We start from the raw sequence: 17,591 nt of genomic DNA on the forward strand, positions 1-17,591 counted from the left end.
ATTAAGTATAATGAGATTATATACTAACAGTTCTAAAAAAAAAACAAAAAAAACAACATCTGAAATGTGAGATGTTAGCTCAAAATCTTGAGATATAAACACGCCACGAATTGCAATAGATACATTCCATATTATTATTATTATTATTTTTTTTTTTACTCAAAGTGATGGGATTGTAACTCGATGTTGTGAGACAATCTTAAAATCGTAAGAAATAATATTATAAACTCTAAAGAAGCTCTGAATTGCAAGAACTGAAAAAATGGCTAGAGATAGTCTATATATTGACTTAATAGTGATATTTTAACTCAAAATTAAAATATATACTCAGAAGAGTAAGAAACGAAGTCTAACATGTATGTTATAAACTCATAATTCTCAGAAAAAGTCTGAAATAAGAGAAATGGAGAAAGAAAACAGAATTCTGTCTTATAAATTTGCAATTCTGGAAAAAAAAAGGTATTCCTGTGGCACGTGAACTTAATCACTGTGAGGAATGAAGTCAGAATTGTTATATAAAAACTATTTTGATTCTGTGAAGGAAACAGGCTTTCAGCCTTGATTATTCAAATCATGTCGAACATTAAATATCTGATCGCTGAATAAAAAAAGCTATTTCCCATTATTTATTTTGCCTTTGTGTTTTTAACCTTAACTTTAGGTAGGAATTGCGGTTAGAGACGAAGGCTTTTGCTCAACAAACCGCACGAAGGTTGGAAAAGCCCTTCGCTTTCTCTGCTTCGTTTAATTTTCGCTGCAGAAATCCAATCAAAGCAAACCGAACCCCATGCATCCCTCCAACCCTCAGATCTCAACATCCTCTTCCTCTCCGTATCAGGTCTCGCAGTCACGCAGTCGAACACTTTGGCAAACAGTCATCTGTAAGCCCTCTCAAGTGTAGTGTCCCGTCCCTCCGATCTCCACCCCCTCGCTCAGATGTGCCTTCCAGCTCCTTTGAAGTGACGGCCCCCTCCGTGTGCACTCTTTTATAGGATCACCTCCGCTACAACCTTCGTCTCCATTCTCTTCACCTACACTTTTATTTTTGATCTACGCACGTGGGGGCGGGAGATGTGAGCTAAAAATGATGTTATGTTTAATGTTAATCTAATAATATGGTATTAATTCATCAGAGATCAGTGGTGACAGCCGACTAAATAACATGCATTAGTGGTGTTTGGTAAGCCGTGCGTCATTATTACGATTGCTTAAGTTTAGTTTTAATCTTTCGCCATGTTTTTGTGAGCGAGCATAATATGTGACCCTGGATCACAAAACCAGTTTTAAGTTGCCGGGGTGTATTTGTAGTAATAGCTGAAATGCGTCGCATGGGGCAAAATTGTCAAAAATCAATAGGAAGTTAAGTAAAGATCGTGTTCAGTGAAGATATTTTGTAAATATATTCAAACTTAATTTTTGGTTAATAATACGCATTTCTGAGAACTTAATTTAAAGGATGTGACTTGGTGGTTCGCTACGAATACGAAAGGAAATGTTCTTGAACGAAATGATGCAGACAGATTATTTTAAGCACGCAGTTAAAATTGTGAGATTTTTAGCTCGATGTTGTGAGGTAATAAGTGCCTTTTGCACGATATGGAGTGAGAATCGTTGAAAACTCTGTGATAAAGAGTCCGTATTAACTCAAGAGTCTTTCTATATCGAGAGGTATAAAGTCAAAATAGCAAGAAAAATGTTTAGGAATAAATAGGTATTATATACTAACAGTTCTGAGGAAAGACAAAATTGAGAGATATTAACTTCAAATTGCAATAAATACATTCCGAATTGTTTTTTTTTTTTTTTTTTTTTACTCAAAATGATGATATTGTAACTTAATTTGGGGGGCGATCTTAAAATTGCAAGAAATGCTATTATAAACTAGACGTTTGCTCAAAATGACGAGATATGGGCTTGCAATCGCAAGATATAATTTCAGATTTGAGTGGCGTCCGACTCAAAACTTTGAGATTTTAATGTAACATGTTGAGAAATAAATTCGAAAAAAGTCACATGACTCTGAATTGTGATACATGAAATATTTTTTGCACACAACATGCATGATTCCTCCAGTCCTTCAACTCTGCAGCAAGCTTTACCAGGTAGTTTTACTAGTTGATTTTTGACTAGTGAATGATAAAATGACTTAAAAGGCATTACAATGGCTTACAAGGCAGAATTCAAGCTTTATTATATTTATTATAGAGTTTTAAGCTTTTTATAGAGACCACTTAACACTTTTACTTCTGTTATTAACGCCTTTCTTTTACTCCCACAGTCAAGCGTTGCCTGCAGGCCATCAGGTTTATTTTACCCAAGGACACTGCCATGAAAGTGCTGGTCAAGTGGTACAACAGTTACAACGCCCCTGGAGGTCCCAGCATGCACCTGGAGTGGAACCTGTTTGTTACATGCCTAATGACAATGATGGGTTACAACACAGAGCGGCTGACGTGGACACGCAATGTGAGTCTGACCTCTGTGTGTTGAGCCTGTGCTGGCTCACTAGGACTGATCAAGCATTTCATTTATTAAACTTTAAAATGGTTTAAATGTCAGGTAAGCACAGAAAACAATTGGCTTCATATTAAAACATTTTCTACAAATTAAATGCAAGTATAAATACAAGTATATACTTAGCAGTACAATTCATTTCTGACTTGTTAGTTTTGTAGATCTTATTTGCATGCATGCTTTTTTTTTTAATTAATGAATAAATTAATCCAAATTTGTACTTTTATTTACATATGTAATTAAACTATTGAAATATTTATCCCAAATAAAGTCAGAATTATGTGTAACGAAGAGTTCTGGCGTTTATAAATCAATTAATCAGTTAAATTTAATACACATTAACATATTTTTCAACAAATGTATAAAATATTTTCTTGTGATTTTAATTAAATCAGGAATGTTGTATACCCTATTATAATTTAAATAAGTAAAAAGGTAAATATTTAGTTTGTTTATACAAAAAAAATATATTTAAAAATAACTAAAAATGTTAAAAAAAGTACAAAAAAAAAACAATACATAAACTTAACAATTACCTTACTAACTATTTATAAGCAGCAAATTAATAATTTGAGGAAAAAAGTTGTAGTTAATAGTTAACAAGTGTTACCTATTCTAAAGTGTGACCAAAAAATTCTAACAAAACACTGGACAAAATTGTATTATAAGATGGCTTGTGGCTGACAGGGAAGTGTGCAGGTCGTGAATAAAGCATTTGTCCATCTTCAACGGCCTTTAACTCAAATGTCATCTCCACAGCTTCATTTTGAAGTGCCACTCTCTCCAGTAATAGCCCCGAAGAAGGCCCGACCTGCTGACACTGGTTCAGATGAGGTGAGTGTCCCTTGACGCGTTAAAGGTAATGTACATTTGATTTATTACAGAAAGACTAATAAAGCTTATGCATATAAATTCGACCTTAATGACATGTGCATAAGAGACTCTAAGAGCTTCATATAGTCTTTCTGGCCCCAAACCGGTAGTAGTGTATAATATGTATAAAAGGTCTTGCTGGGTCTTTTATCGATGCTTCTGTATGACATCAACAGGATTGGGGATACCTCCGATGCTCTGACTACCACTGGCAGGTGTCCATGCGGCCTGCGGTGGGCCTTCATGGCCTGGAGCCGGTGTCTCCCCCCGGTGGAGCGGATAACCACGAGACCGCCCTGGGTTTAGAGTCGTCCGCCCTGCTCTTCCCACACATCCCGGTGCTCTTCTACGTTCTGCATCTGCTCTACGAGGACCTGAAGCTGGACGAGCTGCAGCGGAGCGGGGCGAGAGCTCTGGTCGGTCTGCTGCAGCAGCTGGCCAAGTAATTACTTGCTTTATCTTTTGCATTTTACCTAGGAATAATAAGCTAAACGAAGCCGGTCAGACGTGAACTTTTTACCTCCTGACTAACCGTGTAAAGTCGCCCAACTCGTCAAACCTCCCACTTCACATTGTCTCTGCCGCTTTTCTTTGTGGCGTATCCTAATTGTGGACGGGGAGATGGCTGTAATGTATTTCATTGTTCGATAAAATGTCAAGTGCATGCTGTCGTGTGGACGGGAACAAAACAGCAGTGAGAGTTTAATTGGCTGCTGCTTGATGAACCCGTGTGGGTTTGAAATTTAAAAGCGCTGTGTTATAATACAGGACACCAGATAAGGCTGAAACGATAATCCTCTGTTGACTCTTCGGCTTGTGCGTATTCTTTGAGCCTGTTGTTTGTAGGTCAGCTTTAGCTTTAGTCTTTTGATGATATTGGATACATATTGAGAGAGAGAGAGAGAGAGAGATCTTACTCTTTGTAATTATGCATAATTAAATACAGTTCTGTCAAAAACAATAATCTCAGCCAATTAATTCTTGAGTTATGGTGCAAAATATATCACAAAATATTACCTTTTAGTTTTATTCATCATTCTATCAATTTAAATGGCTTAATATTTATATATACTATTATATGCTATTTATTCATCATTCTATCAATTTATATATATATATATATATATTTAAATATAGTCTGTATATATTAATATTTAAATATAGTCTGTCAACTTATGTATTTCATATTAAAATAGGTTAAATATATATTAAACATATATATATATATATATATATATATATATATATATATATATATATATATATATTTTGTCTGATGTTATGATATATTATAAATTTCTACAGTGTCTTGATGAAAGTTTTTAGGTTGCACAGATTTTATGAGTTCAATTTAATCGCCGGTTTTCTTCAGTAGATGGAGCTGACAGTCAGTTTGAAACCATCCTGCATTCTTAATTCATATATAACCAAAGTTGGATTCATCATTTAATTGATTAATTATTGACAGTGCATGTTTTTATACATCTGATACTATTGACTCATACTGACTGAAGAAAAACCCATATTTTCTGCAAAACTGGAAGCAGGAGGTTGTACCCAAAGAGATCATTATTAAACATTAAACATTATTACTGTATTCATTACTTTGTTTACAAATAAAAAACCAGGTTGTAGTTATAGTGATATTCACAATATTGTTGTCTAAGTCTTGAGACGTAGAGCCGTCAGACCACAGATCCCATTAATCATGCTGTTTGTTGAACTGTGCCGTATGAGTCACGCTCTGGTTTGGCTCCTATACTAGTTTTAGTATATATATTGACCGCTTGATGACTCTCTTACCCACAAATCACTTTTTTTTTTCCCCTCTCGTTTCATTAGGGACCTGCAGCTGGAGGATTTCATTGATCTGTACTGGCGTGATTACCCCTCATTCATCAAAACGTTCAAGGAGGCCTGCGTGATTGATCAAGGTACGAGGCCGATCAATGCGCACGCAGTCTCTCATTAGCAGCTAAAGGCATTTCTATTCATTTACCAGACAGTCCTGACTTGTTCAGAGGAGTTCGGTCCGATGTGCCTCTAACCTTTTTAGGGTTTGAGTGACGGGCCTTGTTGCCATGGGGATGCTGTTGGTTGTTGATGGTTGACATACAGTAGACATGAAATGTTTTAACTTCTAAGGAAAAAATGTAAGGGCTTGTGTGTCTTTATGCACACTCCCCTGAACCAGTGTTATTTTAGTATTCATCTACAATTGTAGTTTAAACTAATATTTCTAATTAGCTTTTATTTTAAGATTAATCCCCAGATTTTTTTTTTTTTTTGTGTGCTTCTGCAGTTTCTATTAATATATCTGCTCTATTTATTTCTATTTTGTTTCTATATTTTTTAAGTTAGCCATTTTAGTGCTTCGACTTTAAACTAAATGGCAAATACCTGAAGTAATTTTTTTGTCTAATATTTATATTTTATTTTAGGTTTATTTCAATAAACAGAGGTGTTTTAATAAACAGTAATGACATGAACGGGCGAGTATGACATATGTCAGTAAAGTAAATTTTTTTTAAAGAAATAATGCAAAGGGTGAGTTAATGTAAATGCGTATTAAATAGATATTTTGGTTACACTTTATTTTAAGGTAATTTTAATTATACATTTACATAAACTTGCTATAGTGTCAGAATGGGGGTTTGGCTTAGGGTTGCTTGCATGTAATTATGGATAATTAATTGTTATTATAACAGTAAGTACATGCAATGTGTGTAACTTAAAAAAAAGTTTAGTTTTTGCAAAACACTCTATTCAGCATGGATGCGTTTAATTACGTTTACAAATGATACTTGAACGCTGTTCTTTTAATATGTCTATTCTGCTGTCATGCCTTTCGTTCGTGTGCAGCTCAGATGGAGATGATGACTTGGCCGGTGTTCCTGGACGGGGAGGCCCCGTGCGTGTTCAGCTGGCTCAGTCGCTGTCTGAGAGGGCAAGATGTGGCGCCTTTTCCTTATCTGCCTGGCATCTGCGAGAGAACCAAACTACTGGTGCTGGTAAGGACCTTCGGTTAATTATTCTACAATATGACCAGTTTGTTCACAAATGCACGACTGTTATGAGAAGTTCTTTTTAGTGAATCATTCAAAAAGTCTCCCGTACTCGGTTTGAATCAGTCTTTAACTCGGTGAACTAACTGAATCGGTCAGAACGGCTTTGACTCACTCGCTGAGCTGCATGCTGACATTACATTCAGCGATGTCCATCTCAGAATGAATCACAAACGTAACGGATTGAGAAAATGATTTATTACTGCCTGCTGACTGTAACCCATAGCATCATTAATATAATAATGATAGTGATTTAGAGAATAGATTTAAATCTGATTTTGGGAGTTGCTAAGATTTTTATTTATATTTATATTCTTATGCTCACTGACGCTATCAAAAATACAATAAAAACTGAAAAAATATGAAATTTCTGTGTCTTATTTTAAGCTTCTATTTTTTTTTTTTCCCAAAATTTTTGAATTTTTTTTGTGTGCCTCTGCAGTTTCTATTAATATAGCTGCGCTTTTACTATTTACTATTTATTTCTATTTCGTTTCTATTTTTTAAAAATTGTATTTCCAGTTAGCATTTTCAGCGCTTCGACTTAAAAAAATTTTTTTCAGGTATTTGCCATTTATTTTATCTAATATTTATTTTATTTTAGGTTTATTTCAATAAACAGAAGCGTTTTAATAGTTTTAGTGAACAGTGATAACACGAACGGGCGAGCATGACACATTTTTTAGTAAAGTTGACATTTTTTTAAGAAATAAATTAATGTAAATGCGTATTTAAATAGATATTTTGGTTACACTTTATTTTAAGGTGTCCTTGTTACAGCGTAATTATACATTTACATAAACTTGCTATAGTGTCAGGGTTTCCTATGCTCACTGACGCTATCAAAAATACAGTAAAAACTGAAAAAAATATGACATTTCTATGTCACTGGTGTTTATATCAATATAGCGTGAAACTGCATTCATTCCTTTGATGCAAAGCAGAATTTTCAGCATCGTTGCTCCAGTCTTCAGTGTCACACGATCCTTCAGAAATCGTTCCGGTTCTGATTTCACGTATTGAATATAATTCTTTCGTGACGTTACAAATGTATTTGCTTTCGCTATTATCCGCAACTGACATGAGTAACATGAATTTCTTTAAAACAGTTCAACCCGCCCTTAAATGCCCGAACGGACGTTGGACGGTGCCCAACAGGGGGCGCTGACAGCGAGCGGAGGAACCGGGTGTCCTGCCCTTAACTCGCACGCATGTTCCACGGAAATGTCAAGCGGTTAGACGGCAAAGTGCTGCGAGCTAATCATAATGACATTTTGCAAGCACCGAGTCGTCCCCGGGGCGTCCTCCCCGTCCTGCGAGCGCGTTCGCGAGCGGCACAGATGCCCCACCTTAATTAGTGCGTGGAAGTGCTGGTCTGAATCACTCGAGAGGGCGATAGGAGAGGTCACGGGTGTCACGGTGTGTGTGTGTTTTGTTTTGTACTTCCTTCCATCAGGCAAAGCGAAGTGACGCACAACCCCACCGAGGTGCTGACAAACCGTTACGCAATTACGGGCCGTGTTTACCCCACCGTTCCCGTCCCTTAGATTAGAGTCCAGAACATTAGAGCATCCATTTTATCCCTCTGTACTTACACTCCAGCTGCCTCTCTCTCTCTCTCTCTCTCTCTCTCTCTCTTCTCGTTTCCAGCCCCTTTCTTTTTCCCTGTTATATTTAGTGCTAATTGCTAAGGAAAGCATCAGCATTATTGTGCCTCGTCCAGTATATAGCGTTATGCTTTTTTTTTTTTTTGCAGAGCGAGGTTGAGGAGATTCATTTTCTAAGATTTTTTTTAACTGGTTTGGACACGGATGAAATGGTCTGTTCAGACGTATTTAAGTACCAGGTTGATTTATACAAGCGCAGTTTGTGAGAAAGTGCTAGCGTTTGGATTTGCCAACGTTTTTCAGGTTATTAGCGATTTCAGAGTTTTGCTTAAGCCACTGGTAGTAAGTAAAACTAGTTATCTGCGAGATTAACTTGGTCAGTGAACAGACGCGAGACGTGCTTTTTAGCGTTACCTTTGCTGCTGTATCTTTGTTAACATTTTGTATTAGCTTTATTTTTACATTTAAATTTTATTACTTTTTTGTTTTATTTATACATCATTTCAGAGGTTTCAGATAATGTTAGTACATCTATAATTAGAATATTATTATAACTGAAAGCTATAACTTAGTTGTCAAGGCATATGTATTTGATAATTAGATTTATTTTTATTTCAGATATATTTTAGTTCTAAACTTGTTTCATCTAGTTAACAGGGAAACATTTAAAATATTTGTTTTTAATTTTTTTGTTATTTTTTTGGGAGGTGGTAAGATTTCATGTTTTTGAAGGAAGTCTCCTATTTTTTCAATAAAAGCCGCTTTTATTTATACAGAAAAACGGTAGTTTTCAAATATAAACATTTTAAATATCTGTTTTTTTAGTATGTTGTAAAATAATTTATCCCTGTAATGCAAAGCGTATTTAATTTGAGCTTTATTTCACTTAATAAAAATCAGTTTTAAAAGTTTTAGTTAACAACGGAAACACTGGAACAGATTTTAAGCCAATACAATAATAATAACAACTCCATACTGCCTTCCCGTTTATTTTTCTGAAATGCAGCTTAGTGAATTTTGTTGTGCTTTTGTCTTTTTTTTTTTTTTTATTTGTCGACGTTCTGAATGAGCCGCATTACCTGTGCTCTGCGGTTGTTATGCATGCTGTCATGCGTGTGGTTGATGACTGCGCTCCTGCGTCGCGTCATGATGAAACATGTTCATTCTTCCCTCAACACTGTCATGACAGCAGCAAACCAAAACCACACAGGTGCTGTCCCACCGCTAATACCGTTTCTCTTTGCTCCCTGTCCTCTTCCTCTGTCTGCCTCTCAGAGTTATGCCCTGTACGTGGTCGGAGACGAGGATGCGATCTCCACAAACACACTGAAGTACCTCTCCAGGCTGTCAGCAGGTGGGCTGCATGTGTGAGAGATTAGAGGCTAATGAGAGGCTCTTTACTGCCCTCAGGCCTGACACTAGACTTCCTGTCAAGCATGCACACTAATAAATAGGAGCATAAATTCATTTACACATTACACATGGCAATTAAAAAAAAAATTATTTATTACACTTTGTTTTTTAGATGCACATATGTAGATCAGTGCTGCATAGAAGGCCGTTTTCGGCACTGACTAATAAAAAAGGTCATATATATATATATATATATAGGTATATATATATATATATATATATATATATATATATATATATATATATATATATATATATATATATATATAAGTTGCAATTCTGACTGACCTCTCAATTGTGAGTTACATAGTCCAGTTTTGAGGGGAAAAAACTGATGTGTTTTCAGAATTGTTACTTTTTATCTCACTATTCTGATATTTATATCTTTATATAATTTGCGACTGATTTTACATTCAATTCTGACTTTATATCTAGCAGTTGTGAGTTCGGTTCTCTGAATTTTAGTTCATTTCTTAACTGTTTTCATACTCTAGCATGTCAAGCACATTTAATAACGCAAAAACCAGGGGAAATAAAAAGATAAGTGTATCCTCATTGCTTTTAATTGCTTCGTGTTTTCCCAGGACAAAAGAAAAACACGAGCGATCCTTTTCTGAGAAGGTACCCATGGTTTATGATTATTGTCATGTGGCCTTATGTTTGTTTTTCTCGGCTCATAAATTCTAGTCAGCTGATTTAGTTTCTCCAGTGTGTTTGATTGTGGGGTGTGTTTTACAGGCAGAGCAGCGTGAAGCCCGCACCTTCATCTGGATGCCTGGCTGAGAAGCTGGTGGTGTGGTTGACCTCCGCAGGTCAGGGCGACACAACCAACACGAGTGCACACGTGCAAATATGAATGATTGGCCAAAATATTAGTCACACACATCCCTTAAACCTACCCACACCACCTAACCTTACCCGTGTCCCACCTCAATAGTAGAAAAGTGTTTTGCAACACAATATGAAGTACAAAAAGATATGCAAGAAGTACATTGTAATACAAAGTGTGACTCTTGATTGTGTTGCTAAAAGAGCTTCCATTTGTACCTGTGAGCAAAAAATGTAATTTGCATTCAAGTGAAATATATTTCAGACTGTACACCGGACTCACAATTCTAATATAGCTCCTACATTTCTGTTACGTTTAGCTTTGATTGTACACGTCTGGTTAAAATCCCCCTGCTAAGATTGGTTTACCTCAGTTTACGTTAAATTAGATTTGCAAGATCTTATATCGTGTCGCGGGATATGTGACTACAGACTGTTTTACATGCTTTTTTTTTACCTCAGGATTTACGCTGAAGGATCTGGAGTCGGTTCCGTTTGGTGTGGCTCTGCCAATCAGAGATGCCATCTACCAGTGCAGAGAGCAACCCTGCTCTGATTGGTCGGAGGACGTCTGCGCTCTGATTGGACGACAGGACCTGACCAGACAAGCTCACAAAGTCACCCTAGCCAATCGTAAATCGGTGAGAGAGCTAACATCTAGATCTTGCGCCATTTGATGTTAATATCATTGGTTTATTATCATGAAAGTGTTCATATATTAGTATTAATCAATACTAGTATTCATATTTGGAATTAACTTATATATTTTATATATTTTTTAGTTTGCGCTTTAATTTTAGAGATGCTGTCAATTAATCATGGTTTAATCCAAAATAGAGGTGTTTGTTTACATAATGTATGTATAAGTATACACACGCGTACAAACATATGTGTTACAGAGAAACGTTATTTTTATATATCAAACGTATTTACTTATAAATAATATAAACGTCTGTACATGCAGATTTTTTTTTTTTAAATATACCGTATATGTGTGTATTTCTATACAATGAATATAGACTATAGAATATGTTATGCAAACAAAAACTTTTGGATGCCATTAATAATTTTTGAGAGCATTTTTGTGCTTTTGTAATATTCATTAGATTTAGTGTTTTTTTTTAAAAACACATTTTTATATCGCTTTATTTTGTATTCGTTTTTATTTTATCACTTCAGCCTGAACTTTCATCTTTTATTTCAGTTTCCGAAACGTATTTTTAATAATCCTCAACATAGTTTTAACAAACAATAGCAGCACCTTTTTTAAACGGATAAAAGTATACTGTATTTAAACAATAGTAAAAGAATAAATAATTGAAGACAAAAACATTTTACAAAAGGTGCCTGACTATTCTTAACTGTTGCTTTCGTTTTGATTGTGCTTCTGATTAAAAATGTTACTTATTTGTGTTCACGCTTGCGTATTTGTTGTCATTCAAAGTGTCAAACAGAAACCCGGGTCACTAAGCAGGGCTCAACAACTTTATGAAGCTATTTTTGCCTTTCTAAAAACAACGTTGAATTATTGTCTCCTGGATGGTGGCTTTGCTTAAAACAACTATTGTCTGAATAGAGCTAAACACTTGTATATATGGTATTTTCTAGTGTAATTACTGTAATTCTGACGTCAATGCTGCATTATAAAGTAGTTATAATTGAAGCGAATTGACCACACTGAAGGACAATATGATTTCATTCTTCATTCGGTGCGTTTGTGTTTTCTGTAGACTGTGGGTCTGAACGTTATGCTCGAGCCACCGGTCACCAGTGAAGCCGACGAGGAGGAGGACGGTATGACCGACCTGCACCCGGAGGTGACGGGGCTGATCTGGAGTCAGGATCTGAGGGTGCAGGAGGTCCGCCGTCTCCTCCAGAGCTCCAGACCCGTCCGGGTCAATGTGCCCCACCTGCCTGAAGTCAGCGACCATGAGTACATAGAGGAGAAAGAGAACAAGTGAGCGTACTGTGTATTAAAACAAAATGTTCTTCGTCGGCATCTGTGAAGAACGCCTCCACAAAAAGTTCCTTTACAGCGAAAAAAGTTTTTTAGATCAGAAAAAATGGTTCCTTTTTAAAGAAAGGTTCATTTGGAAACCAGTGGCAGTTCTTCTATCATTTTTTTTCTTAAAAATAAAGATTGTTTATTGGCATCTATGGTTCATTTAACATTTACTAAATCTTTTCATTTCGCAAAAGGTTCCACTTCTACACCGATTAGGAAGAAATGGTTCTTTTTAAATACTGTTGACCAAATGGGAAACCAAAGACAGTCCTTCTATGACTATTACTGTTAAAAATAAAAGCCCTTTATTGGCCTCCAGTGTTGGGTTTAATGCATCACTGTAGTTAAATTACTAAATTAAAAGCTTTTAATTACTAAAATTACACTTAAAAAGCAAAGCTTACTTACATTTTTGGAAATTTAATTGCAGTTACTTATAAAGTACTTGCGTTGCATACTGTAAATAATTTAATTAGATCTAAAAATTAATATTGAATCTAAATTAACAGTCAAAAGATAAAATTGAATGCAGCGTCTTAACCCTCTGTGCTCCGACGGGTTACATTTCATTTCCTTACTGCTAAGACTAAAATCAGTCCAAGCCAGAAATATATCTATATAAAGCATGAACTGTCTACTTAAATGTATGAATTAAAATCGAAAAACTAATATTCACTGGTTATGTAATCCATATATCCATATCCAGTCTTTCTCGTATACGAAAGCTTAGTGTCTACTTTTAAATGTTGAAATTCAAACTGCAAACTATTATTTGATTATGCAATCCATATAAAAACGAGGTATAGCCTTTCCCGTATCAGAAAGCTTAGCGTCTACTTTTACCTAAATAAATTTAAATCGGAAAAACATATAAATGAACACATTTATGAACTAATTCAAATTGAAAATAAATATCATCTAATTATGTAATCCATATGAAACTAAAGGGAGTTGCTGTCTTTCCTGTAGAAAATAAAAGAAAAAACTAAATGCTGGAATTGACATCCGAATAATTTACATAGCTATTTGAATAATTACTTGACTTATCGAGTAACTAAATGACTTTTCAGAGTGATTAGTAAAGTACTGTAAATACAATACAAATTACTTTTTGAAAGTGACATTCAACCTTTAACATTCAAAGAACCTTTCTATTCCACAAAAGGTTATTTTATAGTTAATTTAAAAAAAAAATTGATTGCAAAAATTGTATGTATATTTTTTTTTTTTTTTTTAAGAACTGTTCACGAAAAAGGTTCTTATTGGCGTCTATGGTTTCATTAAGAACCTTTAACATTCAAAGAACCTTTCTATTCCACAAAAGGTGGAGAAAGGTCCTTTATGTTAGACATTTCTTCTATATCTATATATAGTTATTTTACTCTTATTTATTGCCATCTATGGTTCCATTTTAAACATCCAAAGAACCTTTCTGTTGCACAATTTTTTTTTCCAGTGATGCCATAGGAAAAAGTTCCCTAGTTCCCTCATTGAACAATGCATAAAAGAACAGTTTTTTGATCGTGAAGATCATGTAAATGACTTTGTTTGTCACTATGAGGTGCAATGAAATGATTCCATGGATTTCCTACAAAGACTCCCATTATTGCCAATAAAAAAACATTATTTTTAAGAGTGTATTGTGGAAAAAGGTTCTTTATGTTAGATTATTAAATCGGTGCTATTCTCTAGACTTAAATCCAGCCTCGCTCTTTTTGGTTTTGTTGCAGGCTGCTGCAGTTGTGCCAGCGCACCATGGCTCTTCCGGTGGGACGAGGACTCTTCACTCTTTTCTCATACCATCCTGTGCCAACCGAACCACTCCCTGTGCCCAAACTCAACTTGACTGGTACTCCCATAAACCACCACCCATGCTTTTGAAGTGTCCTAATGAATGGTTTTACAGGGCTGGCAAAGCAGTTTTTAAGAGCCCTTTTGAATTTTGTTTAGCAGTCGCTGTAAACCTCCCACCATTCCCTCCACAGCATTATATCTTTCACTCTGTCTTTAACATTTTCACATCAGTTGAACAGAAAACATTTGTCCAGGACCCTTAGTGGTCTTTGCTGTATTTTTAGGCAAGCATCACCATTGCTCATATGTATTGCATTCGAATTGCGTATAAAATGATCATTTTAACTACTGCTAGGCAATGATTAATCACAATTAATTACATCCAAAATAAAAGTATTTGTGTACATAATATATGTGGGTGTATATATTATGTATATATAATGACACACACATACAGCTTACTGTATATTTAGAAAGTATTGACATGTATTAGTATCATTTATATTTAATATATAAAAAAACTTTCTTAAATGTATACATGCATACGTGCATATTTACTGTCTGCACTAGATTTTTGATTTGGGATTTCTTAAAAATAAATTAAAATGCATTTATCCAAATGGTTGATCTAAATTCAATGTGGTTAAACATGGTTATTGTGTTTTTAAAACACAATTGTTTAGTACTATTGCAGAACCGTTTAATTAATGTATGACTGACAAATTTGCATCACATTCATATTTAATTAAAAACTGATCCAAATGGATGGACATTTTATATGCTATTCCAATACAAAAATCTACAATACCCATGCATTGCAATGCTATGAGTGTTTTTTTTTTTTTCCTGGACCCAGCCAACAAGGCGGTGTGAATAATGTCCCTTGTTTTCTGTCTTGTCCACCAGGCCGCGCTCCTCCCAGGAACACTATGGTGGACCTGAACAGCGGTAACATCGACGTGCCGCCCAACATGACCAGCTGGCCCAGCTTTCACAACGGCGTGGCGGCTGGTCTTAAGATCGCCCCTGCTTCTCAGGTGGAATCTGCCTGGATCGCGTACAACAAACCCAAAAGTGCTGACCTGGCCAACGAATACGCCGGTTTCCTCATGGCACTGGGCCTGAACGGCCACCTCACTAAACTAGCAACGCTAAACATCCATGACTACCTCACCAAGGTCAGTTACAGCCTCAGATAGGAGGTTTAGGTGAATGTAGTGATTAGGAACTTATATTGAGGTTTTGATCAATATTGACAATATTGACTTTTAGGTCTAGAAAGTGACCCTGGAGTCAATGAGGGCAACAAGATATGATGTCACTATCTATGGTCCGTTATATTATAAAAAAATATAGTATTATAGAATAATTATGTGTTAATACTTCTATTAATATTTTGAATGAGCTTTTTTAGATTTCCATGATTAAGGTAATTTTAATATAAATTAATAATCATAGTTTTTATTTCAGTTTTCGTTTTTTGTTCATTTAGTGCTTGCATACAGTTGCCAAGGAATCATTTTAAAAATTTTCACTGATATTTTCATTTCAGTTTTGACACATACGTATCTTTTTAATAGTTTTAGTTTTAGTTTATAGTTTAATAGTAGTGTTGTCCAACGATTAATCGCCTCCAAAAAGGTTTTGTTTACATATGTGTGTATATTGTGTATATTTATTATGTGTATATATATATACTTGTATGTGTGTGTTTGTATATACATAATAAATATACACAACACACACACACACACATTTATGTAAACAAAAACTTTTATTTTGCATGCAATTAATTGCAAATAATCATTTGACAGCACTGTTTAATAGTTTGTTTTTGTATGTACAGCACATGCAAATATATTATAAGTATTATAAGTAAATGTATATTAAATACATTATATTAAATTAATAATATATCATATTAAAATATATTATTATATAATATATTAAATTAAATGTAAGTTTTTATATGCATTAATATATTGGCGTTAAAACATACTACTAAGGCTGCCATCTTTTCACAAATACTAAGTGTCTCGTAATTTATTTTTCATATTGTATTAATTTAGACTTAAGATATGAAGGTAATATGGTCCTGTTTTTTGTAATAAACACTGAATTTGAATGCGTATGACTGCATGTGAGAATCAAAATCGAGTGTGACTACCTGTTAGACGTCAGGCAGATGTTTACTATAGATGGCCCAGAAAACCGATCCCATACAGCAGCATGCGACCAATCCAAACATTCATGTGTAGATAAAAAGATGATTCATTTTAGATTGCGTGAGTCACCTGCGCTTATCTATAATGGAGATCTAGGTGGGAATCGGGAGTTTGGGGGCGATGCTAATTCTAGTGGGTTTTTTTTCTCAGAGGAGCAAAACCAGACTAATTTAGCATAATGGCTTTTAATAGAATTGAGAGAGTTACGTTTCGCTCTGTTAGAATTGGACGCTCAGTGTTGACGTGCGTTGAAGTTATTTCTTCCTCCTAACGGACCTACAGTTCATAGAGGCTCTTCCTGAAAGCCAGACCTCTCTTCCTCCTCCTCCTCCTCCTCATATATCACTTATCTCGCCATTTTTAGCATCGGAGCAGTCAGGTTTGCATGTTTTCTGGGGTTTTTGCTCTCATCCTGTTGTTTTTCTCAGATGAAAGGCAAACGTAGAGCTGAGTTTCATTCTGACAGTTCACAGGCCAGTAACGTGTGCTGCTCTCTCATTTCCAGTCAGGCCAGGCTTTGTTGATACTTTCTGTGGTCTCTAAGCATATCTCTGATCTATAAGCTATATCGAGCCTTTAGCTAGTTTGGTGCTAACACTGCCCGCTCTCACACTGAGATCTGCGGCCGGCTTTCTAGTCTCAGATAGTACTCCTGCCGATTTTACAAGAATCTGGTAGAAAAACATCCTGTTTTATTCATGCACATGTAGAAATGAATGAATGAGTGAGTTTAGTGAATGGATAAAGTGTTAATTGAGCGCCAAGGTTGCACAGTTCATTCTAAATCCGTTCTGTGCTCAGATGTGGACAGGTCCTTGTTTGAATGTTTCATCAAATTATAAGACATGGACACTACAATAAAACCTATCTGGATACATAGCGAGCTGTTACAGCCTCCGAATGTAATGTAAAAAAGTGACTGATTTTTAGTGCTCTATATAGTCAGCAACACATGCGCCACATAAATCTTTATGCAAAAAGCACATGTTGCTAATATAACTTGTGATATTTGAGACAACACTGTAGGATAATATATAATGTAGATATATAATAATAATAATATAATATTATTATATTAATAATAATAATAATAATATATTTGTTTTATAATATATATATATTTTTTATATATATATATATATATTTTTTTATATATATATATTATTATATATATATATATATTTTTATATATATATATATATATATATATATATATATATATATATATATATATATATATATATATATATATATATATATATATATA

At 34.9% G+C, this 17,591-nt stretch overlaps 1 protein-coding gene across 1 annotated transcript in view; it reads left to right on the forward strand.

The window, feature by feature from the left end:
- The window catches only part of anapc1 (anaphase promoting complex subunit 1), a 57,349-nt gene that overhangs the window by 18,963 nt on the left and 20,795 nt on the right, over positions 1-17,591 (forward strand). Inside the window, exons 17-28 of the mRNA XM_043255668.1 lie at positions 2,279-2,466; positions 3,274-3,348; positions 3,564-3,829; positions 5,230-5,321; positions 6,250-6,398; positions 9,335-9,413; positions 10,057-10,093; positions 10,211-10,284; positions 10,763-10,941; positions 12,031-12,257; positions 14,036-14,154; positions 15,006-15,277. Of these exons, the coding sequence (XP_043111603.1) occupies positions 2,279-2,466; positions 3,274-3,348; positions 3,564-3,829; positions 5,230-5,321; positions 6,250-6,398; positions 9,335-9,413; positions 10,057-10,093; positions 10,211-10,284; positions 10,763-10,941; positions 12,031-12,257; positions 14,036-14,154; positions 15,006-15,277 (1,757 nt within the window). The remainder of the gene's footprint in view (positions 1-2,278; positions 2,467-3,273; positions 3,349-3,563; positions 3,830-5,229; positions 5,322-6,249; positions 6,399-9,334; positions 9,414-10,056; positions 10,094-10,210; positions 10,285-10,762; positions 10,942-12,030; positions 12,258-14,035; positions 14,155-15,005; positions 15,278-17,591) is intronic.

This window comes from Puntigrus tetrazona, chromosome 13 (assembly GCF_018831695.1).
Source record: "Puntigrus tetrazona isolate hp1 chromosome 13, ASM1883169v1, whole genome shotgun sequence".
NCBI classification, from domain to species: Eukaryota; Metazoa; Chordata; class Actinopteri; order Cypriniformes; family Cyprinidae; genus Puntigrus; species Puntigrus tetrazona.